This window comes from Nicotiana sylvestris, chromosome 4 (genome assembly GCF_000393655.2).
Source record: "Nicotiana sylvestris chromosome 4, ASM39365v2, whole genome shotgun sequence".
In the NCBI taxonomy this organism is placed as follows: Eukaryota; Viridiplantae; Streptophyta; class Magnoliopsida; order Solanales; family Solanaceae; genus Nicotiana; species Nicotiana sylvestris.
Genome location: NC_091060.1, coordinates 52091813 through 52106973, shown reverse-complemented (window position 1 = coordinate 52106973; position 15161 = coordinate 52091813). Strand labels below are relative to the sequence as shown.

The following is a 15161-nucleotide window of genomic DNA, read 5'->3' as shown; positions in this document are numbered from 1 at the left end:
TTAATACATCAAACCAAACAATAAATAAGAAATATGTCAGCATAAATAATATCAGCATAACTAATACAAACATAACTAATACCAACATTACTAATACACCCTATTCAGTATTATTCTTATGCACCCTACCAAACGACCCCTTATAATTTTGTAGGGTCGCTACGTGAATGCAATATTAGCATAAACAAAATGACATTAGAATTCAAAATGTTGGGCCTGTGCTATGCACGGGCAATACTCATTTAGTACTTAGATATGTAGTAATGGTGGTGGCAACGTTGCAGAATGATGCAACATGAAACCGACAGAAAAGGTAGGTGCCATTATTAAATCCTGATCTTCAACTATTTTCTTTGATCTATTCTTCAGAAAATGAAAGCTACCGTGACTAGTATAGAACATGAGATATCTTTATTAAGCGCTAATGTGTTTGGACATGACTTGATTAAAATTTGAAGAAAAATAAAGAATTTTGAAGTTAAAGTTAAAAAGAGTGTTTAGTAGCTACCTCTCGTCTATTGCAACAAAAATAGAGGTCTATAGGAGATTTGGTCATCTTTTTTGTGAAATATAAAGAAATTAAAGAATCTTTCCTAGAAGAATCTAGACCGTAGGATTAAATTTAGGGACAAGAATTGTGTACCTGCTTACGCAGATTAGAGATCATGATTAAAAAAATTTGTATAGGAAAAAATGAGTAAAAATGGCGTGTGGTAGCCATTATTGAAGATGATATTTATTTTTTATCCAGCAATTTTAATGTTGAACGAAAATAGACACTACTCTATTAAAATTAATATGAAAAGACATTTTTACCCTTTCTTCCATTGCTTTTCTTCTCAAACCCTCGCTTCTCTCTGAACTCAGAACTCCGATTGAGATGGCTTCGTCGGCGGCAACAAAATTTGAAAGCTTTTCTCAAAGTTGAAATTCTCAGTTCTCAAGACAAGAAAAAACACTTTTCTCTTCTTTTTTGTTGTTGATAATTAGTTGTGCTCTTGAACTCAAACTTTATTGTATTGATTATCTTCAAGCTATTGTTTATATAAGCAAAATTCAGAGCATGTGTGCGTATACACTTAATTGTACTGGTGTTGAGTTTTCATTAATAGGGCACATTCTGTCATGTCCTTGATGAGAAGATTAGTTTTTATACGGGTACTAGAAAAAAAAAGTTTTTGGATGGGGTTGTCTTTTTTTCTTTTACTTTTAAAAGATAAAATCCCTAGGTACTACTGCTCAAAAGTTAAGGACACTTGGTCCTGAACTTCGAGTTACAAGTTCAAAAGTTAGGGATACTTGGTCCTGAACTTAGAATTACAAGTTCAAAAATTAAGGACACTTGGTCCTGAACTTAGACTAACAAGCTCAAAAGTTAAGGACAATAGGTCCTGAATTTACAGTTACAAGTTTAAAAGTTAAGGACAATAGGTCCTGAAATCTTGAACTTAGACTAACAAGCTCAAAAGTTAAGGATAATAGGTCTTGAACTTAGGCTAAGAATCCCAAAAGTTAAGGATAATAGGTCCTGAACTTAGAGTTACAAGTTCAAAAGTTAAGGACAATAGGTCCTGAAGTCATGAACTTAGACCAACAAGCTCAAAAGTTAAGGACAATAGGTCATGAACTTAGGCTAAGAATCCCAAAAGTTAAGGACAATAGGTCCTGGACTTACGGTTACAAGTTCAAAAGTTAAGGATAATAGGTCCTGAAGTCCTAAACTTAGACTAACAAGCTCAAAACTTAAGGACAATAGATCCTGAACTTAGGTTAAGAAGATCAAAAATTAAGGACAATAGGTCCTGAACATAGACTAACAAGCTCAAAAGTGTTGGCCCAAGTAAATGTGAAGTTTTGAAGACTGACAAAAGAACTCTGACATGGACCAGGTCTATCTTGTGAAGCACAGTCATGATCAACTCAAACATGTGAGATGCACATGAAAGAGATAAATCTAACTTATCAGAAGTAATATCTCCCGATCTGATCGAAAAGGTTGCATATTGGATAAGGAGATAAAGACTCCTTACATGAAGAGAACACAGTTTAGGAAGAGGATAGTGTTAGAGTATGAGATCAACTAGAACTCTTCTACCATAGAAGAGTAACATCTGTATCCCAGTCAATCTCTAATTACTAACCCATTAAATATAAGTGTTGTTCTCTTTTACAGGCAACACACATAAGCAGAAGTTAAACGTGAATTGAGAGCAAAATATCTAGGCAATTTTGCAAGTAGTTCATGTGTGATTCAAGCGTGCAAACCTGAAGCTATTTGAACCAGATAGAAGAATCAGTTCCAAGTGTCTATCTTTTATTCTAGTTCAATTGTAGCAGGTGATTTTACATTGTACCTTTCAGCTTTTATAGAAGCAATTGCATTAGGTACTTAGAGTATTCAAGTTAGAGTTAACTTGAAGTTGTCGCAATAGTTGAGGTTGTATGCTACAACAGGATTAGAATTAATCCTAGGTTTACAAAAGAGTTTTTGTAAATACAGTTTTTGGCTTAGTGATTTTAGTAGAAGTTTGGGAAAATCCTATTGAGTAGTAGGTCATGGTTTTTTCACCTTTTGAGCCAGGTATTTTCCACATAAAAATTTCTGTGTTCTTTATTTTCTTTACTTATTATTCCGTAAACAGCAGTAGTTGGAACACATAGAAAAACCAGGTTTTTCTATAATCAAGTTAAGCGAAAATTGGGTATCACACAAATCACCCCCCCCCCTCTTGTGTGATATTGAAGTATAAAACATCAATTGGTATCAGAGCGGGTTATCCTTAAAGAGGCTAACACCTTAGGAATAGATCAAGATGACTGCACCACCTAAAAACTAGGAAGGGCAATCCACTGCTAGGCCCCCACTCTTTAATGGTCAGTACTATTCTTGGTGGAAGAACAAGATGAGAGACCACATCATAGGAGAAGACTATGAACTCTGGGACATAGTAACAGATGGTCCCCTGGCTACTACAAAGAAGAATGCTGAAGGAGTGGACGTGCCAAAACCAAGAACTGACTGCACTACTAAAGATTTGAAGAAATGGAAAAAGAATGCCAAGGCCAAGAAATGGCTTGTGAGTGGACTAGGTCCAGACGAGTACAATAGGATTCAAAGCTGTACCACTGCTATGGAGATATGGGACACTTTACTAGTGTCTCATGAAGGAACTCCTCAAGTAAAGAGATCAAGAGAAACACTACTATATTCTCAATATGAGAATTTCACCATGAAGGAAGGAGAAACTATCCAGGAGATGTACACAAGGTTCACAACACTAACAAATGAACTTAAATCTCTTGGGAGAATTATCCTTAAAGAATATAAGGTTGAGAAAATCTTGACAAGGGTCTTACCAGTAACTTGGAAAAGTAAAATTACTGCTATTCAGGAATCAAAGAACATTGCTACTCTCAAGTTGGATGAATTGATTAGAAATCTTACTACCTATGAACTGAGAAGGCAAACCATGAAAATGGATGCACCCAAGAAGGAAAGGAGTCTGGCTCTCAGAATAGTTGAAGGTGCAGATCTAAAGGATGATGAAATGGCCATGATCACAAGGGATTCAAAAAGTACCTGATGAGAGGAAAGGGTTCTTCAAGAGGTACAACCTTCAACAAACCAAGGGCTCCTGAAAAACTGATCAATGAGGGCTGCTACAAATGTGGCAAGACTGACCACATGATCAAAAATTGTCCTCTATGGAAAATTGAATGGAAGAAGGAAAGGGATGAACGAAGGAATAGGAAGAAGGAACAGGTTCAACCCAAAAAGATCAACAAAGGCTATGGTTGCTGCTTGAGGAGAAACATCAGATGAGGATTCAGAAGATAAAGCTGAAGATGAACAAGCACTTATGTCCATTGGAGAATCAGATGATGAACAAGAGGTAAGTGTAATTCATCTCAAAGACAAGATTAAATTTTTGTCTAAAGAAAGGTTATCTGAATTATTGCTAGACTTCATCGATGAGTCTGAGGTAATAAACATTGAGAAAGTACAGTTGTCTAAGGAGTGTGTGATCTTAAAAGCCAAGTGCAAAAATCTAGAATCTAGGGCTAATGAGAGTGACAGTAAAAATGTTGAGTTAAAGAACTAGGTTCTTGAACTTGACACCAGTGTCTTAGAACTTAAGTCTGAAAATTTAAAATTGAAATTAGGAACAAATAAGAAGAAAGCTGATCACACACATCTCACCTTAGAAGAAAATCTAGGAAAGATGAAGGATGATGGTCGAGTTTACCGTACCTCCATCCCCTATGTTAGGCGGCCGTAGTATTTTATTACGTTCTACTACTGTTACGCCAGAATAAAAGGTTCCACATGAGTTCCCGTTCTGCGGTGTGGTGGCAGGACCGCTAGGAAAGTAGCTCTGGGTATAGATAAGGTTAAATCTGCAGGGGTTCTGGAAGGACTGCCTCCACTGCATTAGGGGGCGCATTTTGGGGGTTTGGCTGGGCGAACTCTTTGTCATTTGAATAACTACTATTATCCGCAAAAAGGTTGTACAAGAAAGATGAGCATATAAAAGTCCTAAAAGAAGATCTAGGCAAGGTGAAACATGAACTAGATAGAACTTGCAAATAGAATAAGTCCTCTGATGCACTACCCTGGCTATAGGAGCATCACAGTAGCAACAAGAGAGGACTTGGCTATGGGACCCCAACACCTAAGTGGATCCCAAAAGCAAATACATCATACTTCTTGAAAACAAAATCTGCACACACTGTGGCAAGACTGGTCATTACAAAAGTGAATGTAATGTGTCACACCTCCTTTTTTACTACACCCCCCGCAAGGGATGTATAAAAGAGTTTTTTCCAACTTAAAGTGACAATCGAAACGGGATTATTTTATTAAAAATTCAGAGTTGCCACTTGGGAGATTTATGGTGTCCCAAGTCACCGGTTCTACTCCCGAATCGAGGAAAAGATTGACCCTGTTTAATAATCCGCGAACCAGAAATCCGAGTAAGGAATTCTGTTAACCCGAGAGAAGGTGTTAGGAATTCCCGAGTTCTGTGGTTCTAGCACGGTCGCTTAACTGTTATAATTGACTTAACTATCTGATTTTTATACATGTTTTGGCCTATGGTACATTTATCTTTTTAACCGCTTTAATAATTTTTAATGAAAATTACAACGTCGTTTAAAATACGTCTCGAACCACGCCACATAAATGCACCCGAGGCTCTCGAGATATTTTATCTAACATTATTGAAATTTGGATTTGGGTCACATAAATGCGTACCCGAGTTTATGAAAGTAAATTATTAAAATAACGCGCCTAAGGTAACTATGCGTTTGCAATTTGCGAGGGCCATGGAATTTTAACTAAACGGCACGCCTCTAATTCTAAGAATCAGTACAAGATTAATTAAAGGAGGTCCATGCAATTATTATTATTATTTTTATTTTATTTTGTTCGGCATAACACACCTTAATTCTAAATTAAAAGGATTAATTTAACTACATTCGAAATTTTAAACTATTTGTATTATTTAGAATGGCCCACCTCCAATCTTCTTTTAAAGTAGCTGATTGATTAAGGAAGGCTTAAAAGGAGTTCAAATTTATTTTAGGCTAATGTTCAAACTAATTTTAATAATTAGTAGACTATCATTGAGTGAAACCAGGCCTTTGGTTGTTTAAAAAGGGCATGAGATGGCTGTAGGCCCAATTGTTGCACGCCGGCTCCTGGACAAGCGTAAGAACAAAGCTGGGCTCAACCTGAGGACCAGACTGAAAATAACATCGATAATGGGATAACTTAGGTGCAACTGGGCCAAAGACAACAGCCCAATTGCACATCCTGAGCAGGGTCACTTGGGATTCACACTGGGAAAGGGTAATAGGAGATCAAACGGTCAGGCCCCGGCAAGACCCAACTAACTACACTACACACAACAACATACCAACTGAACTTCGAAAGTTATATTGCAAGAATAGCCGAGTTACCGATTATTGAAACAATGTTATACTCCATACTAACCATATGATCCAAATTATAACACTACTTGTCAATCTTAAAAATGATTTACTAAACATGCTATTCATCACGCTAATATCACCTTTTAAGATTCATTCAAAGATCAAACATTGTAACATCCACATTTGTACTCATACTTACAATATTAGCGCTGAATGTTTTTCGTCTAAAACCAAGTCTTGAAGGAATAATCTCAACTAATTTCTACTGAGCATAATTACTGCTAGGTGCGATAAGATTAAGAAAACTCATTATGGACTGATTATCCCTACTAGTTTGTAAATAATTCAATCAAAATCTCTCCAAAGAAAATGCTACGCGTATACAACAATCTGTGCTGCAATCAGTCCAAACTAAGTACATGGCTAAAAAATAGTTCATAGATAGTTCAAATGTACTATCTAAACATAGATGATTATAGTAAAGTTCGAGAAACTAAGGCTGCTTCAATAAAGAACAAACAAGTGAATCTTTGAAGAAGTATATGCTATTGTTCAGTGAACATTCATCTATGACTAGTTAAACCAATTACAAGGCTTCCAAATATACTTCTCATATTAGCAAGATCCAAATAAGTACCTGGATGTTGAAAGAACAAAGAAAAGATGAGGATTCAGCAGTGAACAACAACGGAAATCCAACCAGATTCAGCCAGTAATAACAGTGAAATCAGCTCAGCAGGAAGAAACCAATCCTCAAGTTTAAACCCACTCTTTCAATTCCCCAAAATCATTCCATTTTTAAAACTCACATAGAATCAGAAACTGTGCAGTAATGAAAACTTCAAGATTCAAAATAGGAAACTCAATGGAACAGTATTATCTACTCGTTTGTCTTATCTGTATTTCAGCTCTTAAAAAACCTTAAGCTCTCTCTCTTGCCCCCCTCAATTCAGTACCTATCTCCCTCTCAATGCCTATCTCTCTCTCTTAGGTCTGTCTTCATTTTATTTTTCTCTCAGAAAGTTCCTAGCTATATACTTCATAAACTATCCCTTTCCAGCTCCTCTTTTTTTTTACAATTGCATTGTTTCAGCTTTTTGAAATGTTCCCCCCATATTACCTTACTTTCCAACTCCTAAAAGGGCATTAAGCTGACCATTGTCAGTATCCTTTTCATTTTTAATTCACTCCACTAACCTAGTGCTTTTAATTAATTCAGTAGCGCGCCACTACCATTTGTTAGCAGACTTAATTAATGACCACTTGCATTAAACTTATACTAGTCAGTCGATTATTATACTCATTTAAACAAGAAGTTATACCAGACTATTGAACTAATCCTAATCATTCTGACTAAGTGAACAACGAGATATGATTTCAGAGTCTTTAAACAAACTGATCACACAAACCTAATGAAACTAGGAACAAATTCACCAATATTCTGAAAAACAAAACAACGGACATAAGACAGTTTATACCAGAATGATTAGTCAAGTTTTCACTTGGAATAGACCATAGAAAAGAAAAAGAGATGAGGAAAGACGAACATCAGAATAACACCAATACACTATAAATATAAAAATAGGACAGAAAACTCACCGGTCAATAGTAACTGAAGAAAACCTTTGAATCTTCAATTCTTAAACCAAATTTGGACTTTAACTGTGTGTTCTTATCAAGAACACGCAGATAAAGTCCAAATTAGCTTAAAGCATCAACGAATCTTGACTCTACAGTTTTAGGTTTAAAACTTAGATTCATTATTCGACAACTTCTGGTTTGATCCGAGGGTAACGGACCGTGGATTAGGGAAGAGGGGAGTGAGGTGGCTGCAGGGTATTGGCGGCACCGCCACCGGAGAAAGTTAGGGCGGCGCTAGGGTTCATCCCTTTAATTCAATATTTGAAGAGTTCCAGGGGTATTCGAAGGAATTGGAGCAGGGATTTGGGAAGAGGAGGTCGAGGGGGTTCTGGGGTGTATTTTTGGGGGTGACTGGGCCACCGGAACCGCCCTGAAGCGATTTTCGGTGGGCGGAAGAGGGTGGTGTGCGGCGGTATATGTGTTAGGTCTCTGAAGAGAGACACGTGGGGTGGGGTTTGGTATATTAGAAATGAGGAGTTAACTAGAGCCATTGGATTAAAGGGGATCGACGATCCAGATCAACTAAGAAGGGGGAAAACGGGGTCGTTTGGAGTTCAATGGAAACCGGATATGGGGAAACGGGTTGGGGCGGGTAACGGGTAAAACTCGGGACCGTTCGATCAAAGGAGATCAACGGCCCTAATCAAAGCGAGTCCAAACAACGTCGTTTGGTTCTGGTAGGGGCGGACCAGGTAATGAACAGGTTTTGGGCCGGTTTGGGGTGGGTTTGGGTGTATTTGATTTGGGCTTTGGGGATTAAATTGAGTTTGGCCCATATTTGATTTCCTTCTCTTTCCTTTTCTTATTTATTTCCAAACTATTTTCACAATTAAAACTAAAAAAATCCTAAATTAAATTATAATTTAGCTAAAACCAAATTAAAACCAAATTAACTTTAAATAATACTCATCGCAAATAAATAAATACCAAATTATAAGAAAAATCACAAAGTTTGACATTAAACCCTAAAATGCAAGAATACGTTATTTTTGTGAATTTTTCATTTTTTTTAAACAACATTTTACTAAATTAACCAAAAATGTAAAATAGAATCCAAAGTGCAGATGCTATATTTTTGTATTTTCATTAATTTAACAAATAAATATGCACAGACAAAAAATGCAAATAATAACATAAAATATTACAAAAATCCACAAAATTGCAAACAACGGAAAAATTATTTTTTTTTTGATTTTTTTTGGGAGTAATTCTCATAGGGCAAAAATCACGTGCTCACATAATGCAAAAAAAAGGCCACTCAAAAGAACAAAAGCTTCGTTCAAGAGAAAAATAGGCTGCCTGGATGGGCCAAAAGGAATTTAATTCACCCATTTGCCTATATAAAGGGACCCAAACTAGTGTGGGTTCCTAAGACTAACCCCCAATTTTGTTTTGCAGGTCTAAGTGAAGGGAAGTAGCCAAATATGGTACATGGATAGTGGCTGCTCAAAGCATATGACTGGAAGCAAGAACCAGTTCCTTTCACTTGAGGATCTAAAAGGAGGTAATGTCTCCTTTGGAAATGGGAAGAAAGGTGAGATCATTGGGGTTGGAAAGGTAGGTAAGACAGACTCATATTCCATTGAGAATGTCTACTTGATAGATAGCTTGAAATATAGCCTAATCAGTGTATCACAACTGTGTGACAGAGGTAACCTTATAGCATTTACCTCTACCAAATGCATTGTGATTAATCTTACCACTGACAAGATTATTTTGTAGGGAAAAAGTGTTAACAATATTTACATTGTAGATTTATTCACTCTTTCAGAAAATGAACTCACTTGCTTGAGTGTGTTGGACAATGATCCCCTCCTGTGGCACAAAAGACTTGGCCATGCAAGTCTGAATCAACTCAACAAATTAGTCTCTAAGGACCTGGTGATAGGGTTACCTAACATCAAGTTCAAGGAAGACAAAGTTTGTGAGGCTTGTGCAAGGGGGAAGCAGGTAAGAACATTTCTTAAAAGCAAGAAAATGGTAAGCACAACCTGGACAATGGAACTAGTTCATATGGATCTCTGTGGTCCAATGAGAACATTGAGTAGATGTGGTAAGAAATATGTGATGATACTTGTTGATGATTATTCTAGGTTTACCTGGGTACTATTTTTAACATCTAAGGATGAAGCATTTGACATGTTTACTGCCTTTGTTAGAAAAACTCAGAAACAACTAGGTAATCAACTTGCATCAATCAAGTCTGATCATAGAACTAAATTTGAAAATGCTAAGTTTGCTAAATTTTGTGACGAGCATGGTATAGATCATAATTTTTCTGTCCCTAGGACTCCTCAACAAAATGGAGTAGTTGAAAGAAAGAATAGGATTCTTGAAGATATGGCTAGGACTATGCTTCTTTTTAGTAAACTGCCCCACAGCTTCTGGGCAGAGGCTATAAATACTGCATGCTACATCATTAATAGATACATGACTAGACCTCTTGTAGAGAAGACTCCCTATGAGTTACTTAAATGGAGAAAACCAAATATATCCCATCTTAGGGCATTTGGATGCAAGTGCTTTGTGCACAATAATGGAAAGGACTACCTAGGTAAGTTTGATCCCAGAAGTGATGAGAGAGTATTCTTGGGATATTCTTCACATAGCAAAGCTTAAAAAGTGTAAAACAAAAGAACTTTGTGTATAGAAGAAAGTATACATGTAGTTTTTGATGAAACTAACATTCTTTCTGAGAGATAGGAACATGAAGATGAAGCTATTGGGCTGGTAAAAGAATTGAGTGAAGTTTCAGCTCAAGCTAAAGATGCACCAAAAGAAGAAACAGGTGTTAGAATAGGTTCTTCCATCCAGGGCAACCTGACTGGGGGAACTGAACAAAGAAGAACTGAAACCAATCCCCTAATGGAACCTGTCCATGACCCTGTTCCTCGACAACAGAAAATGGAAGAAACATCAAGTAGAAACCAATTAGTTGTGAAACCTTACAAGTAGCAAAGTTCTCATCCCATGGAGAACATAATTACTAATCTAACATCTGGAGTTAAAACTAGATCACAATTATAGAATCTGTGTGCTTTTGATGCTTTCTTATCTCTTATTAAACCTAAAAATGTTGTTGAGGCTTTGCAAGATGCATATTGGGTAAATGCAATGCAAGATGAACTCAATCAGTTTGAGAGAAGTCAAGTTTGGTATCTAGTTCCAAGACCCAATGACAGATCAGTAATTGGCACTAAATGGGTCTTCAGAAATAAGCTTGATGAAAATGGAACAGTTACAAGGAACAAGGCAAGACTGGTGATCCAAGGTTATAGCCAAGAGGAGGGCATAGATTATGATGAGACCTTTGCTCCAGTTGCAAGACTGAAGGCAATAATACTCCTCATAGCCTTTGCAGCACACATGGAATTCACTCTTCATCAGATGGATGTCAAAAGTGCCTTCCTGAATGGCTACCTAAAAGAAGAAGTGTTTGTCAAACAACCTCCAGGGTTTGAGAGCAAGGAGTGTACGAAACATGTGTACAAATTAGACAAGGATCTCTATGGACTTAAGCAGGCTCCTAGAGCATGGTATGAACGACTGTCTAAATTCCTGCTTTAACATGGCTACAAGAGAGGTAAAATTGACAGTACTCTATTTTTTTAGGGAAAAAGGTAAGGATCTTCTTATAGTACAAATATATGTTGATGGCATAATTTTTGGAGCAACCACTAACAAACTAAGTAAGGATTTTGCCAAATTAATAGGGAGTGAGTTTGAAATGAGTATGATGGGTGAGCTTAACCCAAATGGAACCATGATCCATCAGCAGAAATATGCAAAAGAGTTGATTAAAAAGTTTAAAATGGATGAATCAAAGGAAATAGACACACTCATTGCAACAACTACTAAATTAGACATAGATGAACCTGGTTCATCTGTTGATCAGAAGTTGTATAGGGGTATGATTGGTTTACTATTTATCTTATTGCTAGCAGACCTGACATAGTTTTCAGTGTAGGGCTTTGTACTCGTTTTCAGGCAAATCCTAAGAAATCTCACTTGACTGCTATCAAGAGGATACTGAGATATTTGAAAGGCACTACTGATCTTTGTCTTTGGTACCCTAAATGTTGTAATTTCAATCTAGTAGGGTATGCTGATGCTGACTATGAAGGTTTTCTTATGGATAGGAAGAGCACCTCGGGTATGTCTCATTTTCTTGGATCATGTCTTGTATCATGGGCCACTAAAAAGTAGAATTCGGTGGCCTTATCCACTGCTGAGGCTGAATATGTTGATGCTGCCTCTTGTTGTGCTCAATTGTTGTGGATCAAACAGTAGCTGATAGATTTTGGCATTGAAGTTAGTTGCATTCCTTTCTTTTGTGATAACACTAGCGCTATAAGTATGACAAAGAACCCAGTTCATCATAAGAGGACTAAGCACATATATGTTAAACATCACTTCTTAAGGGACAAATATGAGAAAGGATTGATTACCATAGAATTCTGTGCTACTAATAAACAAATTGCTGACATCTTTATTAAAGCACTGAGTAGAAATTTTTTTGAAAGGAACGGGTTAGAATTATAGATGATTAAGATCACCTAATGGGACCAGTTTAGAAGGCACAATGAAACAAAATTATATGAAAAAAATGGAAAAAAATTGGCTAGGAAATTTGGAACTTGTGTAAATATCTAGATTAATTTTTACTCAGCTTCATACTGTAAATATTATACTCTTGTGACATGTGTTAATATGACTCACTGATCTCTCACAAAATTTTTTCTATTGTGGTAAATTGAGGCATGATCAAGAGAATTCTAAATGAAGAACCTGGTTCATCAGTATTGGTTCATCTGAATGCCAAGGTATGTTTTCTATATTCTGCATAATTAGAAATATAAATATTTAAATCATGAGCAGAGTCCTACCACTGTTTAACTCATTAGAAAATCCTATCCGTTTGTTTTTGAACCAGTTCTGTCCTCATTAAGTTCTAACCACAAATATTGCCTAAAATCTAGGAAAGACTAATCGTTCGTTCAACCTGCAATTTCAGGTTGATTAGACCTCTAATTGACCGCTAAAGCTACCGTTATCCATTAAATGAGTCTTTCCCTTTAAATACTCATTATTACTTCCTGTCACCCTCATAATTCAAAACCGTCAAAAACCTTCTTCACTTTCAATTACTTTCTTCTCCAAAGGTTTAACTCACCAATTCTCTCAAGAAATCAGCTATAATGACGAACCCACAAGACAACCCTGGAACTCCTCCACATCCTACTCCCTCTGATTCATCTACCCCTCCTCCACCTAGCACGACTCCCTAACCCAGGCTAAGGAGAGTAAAAATGTTTGCTTGCAAAACGGTGGCATCTGGTGCTCTTTCAAAGAAATTGAATGAGAAATTAAAGGTAAGTCAGGCCCAAGATTCTAATTCCGACTCTGATTCTGAGTCGTTCGAATCTACTAGTGAGGGGGAAGGACCTGGGTCTTCTGACTCTGAGAAGACTTAAAATTCCCCTTCTAATGAAAGTTTTTCTTTGACTAAAAATTAAGAGAATAAGTTTGTGTTGGTTGGGCCTATTAGGGATGTGGAATTACCTAAGTTAGGAAGGAGTGGAGGTAAAAAGAAATTTGAAAAAGAAAAGGAGAGAAAGGGTAAATGTGGTGATGTGATGAGAAAAGGGAAAGGAGTGGCTGATTCCTCACCCACTACTGAGTTGCCTGTACCTGCTATTTGTGGGGTTGCATAGGAAACTGTTGAAGAAAGTGGCAAGAAGTCAGGGGGAGCGGTTCAGGGGAGGCTGCTAAGGGGCTAGTTAATCTAAGCTCACAGGGAGATGAACTTGGTTTATCAGTTGAAGAGACCCTAACAGACCTTCTGAAAAAGGTAGGTGCAAGTTACGATCCAAAGAAAAGGAGAACTCCCACACTAAAAGCCCCCAGTGCTCCTAAACCTTCCAAGAAACGAAAGGCTTCCTCCCCAACAACTACTGAAACTTCTTTTCCAAAGGGAATAGCCACAAGAAGCAGGGTAAAACAGAGTGAGAGTGACCTACAACAGGCTTTGGCTAAAAATAAGAAGAAGAGGATGGATAAAGGAAAAGGTAAGGTTGCAAAGTCCTCTGAAGCAATTGATGTTGAGGAGATGGAACAGGTTCATCAGGAGGACTATGCAATAATAGAGGTTCAGACCCCCAAGCCCAAAAAGACCAAGACTTATTCCAAGAAGTTTTCCTCTATGTTTGAGGCTGCTAAACCTTCATTGGCCAAGAGGACAAGGTCTGCAGTAAAAAACAAACAAGTTAGAATTTCTGAAGATGAGGAATGGAGTGGTGAAGAAGAAAATGAGTCTGATGGTGAACAAGACAAGCTGGCCAAGTTTGGAAAAAGGAAAATTTTGAATGGAAGATTGCTGAAAGATTTGGTGGAACCATGAATGGTTCGTTTGGATGACACCTTAGCTGCTCAGGGCTGGAAGGACATGGTCCTTCAGATGGATGGGAGATTGGCCAGAAATGAAATCATTGAATTCATGGCAAATGTTGAAGTCAAAGATGACAGAGTTACAAGCAAAGTCAAAGGAGTTCAAGTGACATTTGATGCAGAGACGCTGGGAGAGATTCTAGACATCCCTGCTGAGGGATATGATGATTACACCAGACAGAGATGACCAAGTCTGGATTCCCTTCCGTCTGCCCTTACAATCACTAGGAGATTCTGTGATGTTGAAGAAGTGAATGAGGCCAAGTTTGTGCAAAAGAGTGAAATGAAGCCACAACACAAAGTCATCTTTGAGTTTGTCAACAAGTGCCTACTGCCCAGGCAGGAGAGAAGGCCTATTGCAAATTATATGGACTTAGTTCTGATGGGGTGACTTGAAAGTGGAAGGCAAATTAACTAGTTTACATTCATCGTCAAGCTGCTGGACAGGGTTATTAATGGCTCCAAGGCTCATGCCACCTTCTATGGCTTTATTCTGACTACGATTCTGGATAGGTGCAATGTGCCTCTGAAGAAATGGTAAATGGCCACAAGCAAGGATTACTTTGGCATTAATACTCTGCATGCTTGTGACTATTTAGTCAATGCCATCCCAAATGAACCTGGTTCATCCAAGAAGACACCTATCAACAGTCAAGTCAGGGCTCTTGTTTAGGAAAGTGAAGCCAAGGATGCTGAGATAGCTAGGCTAAAGGCTCGTTTGGCAGAGGTTGAATCTGAGAGGGATGCTCTCATAACTGAGCTTACCAATGAAAAGGAGAAGAATGATGGGATTCTTCACAATATGCTGAATCTTCTCCAAGCCCAAAACCAACCCTCTAGCTCTCCCAAGCCTTAGGAATTCTAGCCTTTATCTCCTGAACCTGTTTAGTACCTTCAGTGACCCGGATTAGGGATTTTTCTTTCTTTTGCTCATGTTTTGAATATTTTTGCTTTCTGGTTGTGGATTGTGGTAGCAACATATCTTCTATCAATGATATCTACTATTTTTGCTCTTGTTAAATGTTAATATTTCATTCATAGTTTAAATATGTTTGCTCGATTACTGATGATTAATCCATGATTGTACTTTCAAATGCCCCAGAGGCCATGAGTACTTATTAAAATCTGGGACTCACTCT

General features: G+C 37.5%; 1 protein-coding gene across 1 annotated transcript; it reads left to right on the top strand.

Annotated features, from left to right (window-relative positions):
* Positions 1 to 3257: 3257 nt before the first annotated feature.
* On the top strand, positions 3258 to 13975 carry LOC138889538 (uncharacterized). The gene is made up of 6 exons (XM_070172860.1): positions 3258 to 3576; positions 3820 to 3893; positions 10279 to 10512; positions 10603 to 10730; positions 13124 to 13262; positions 13373 to 13975. Exons 1-6 carry the CDS (start codon positions 3258 to 3260, stop codon positions 13973 to 13975), a joined length of 1497 nt encoding a protein of 498 aa, XP_070028961.1.
* Positions 13976 to 15161: the final 1186 nt, after the last annotated feature.

Excerpts from the sequence above, each read along its gene's own strand:
- LOC138889538 (XM_070172860.1), top strand. The coding sequence starts at position 3,258 with ATGTACACAAGGTTCACAACACTAACAAATGAACTTAAATCTCTTGGG. Across the intron at positions 3,894-10,278 it reads AATCAGATGATGAACAAGAG|GAACATGAAGATGAAGCTAT; the intron begins GTAAGTGTAATT and ends TCTGAGAGATAG. Across the intron at positions 10,731-13,123 it reads TTTGAGAGAAGTCAAGTTTG|GGATGTGGAATTACCTAAGT; the intron begins GTATCTAGTTCC and ends TGGGCCTATTAG.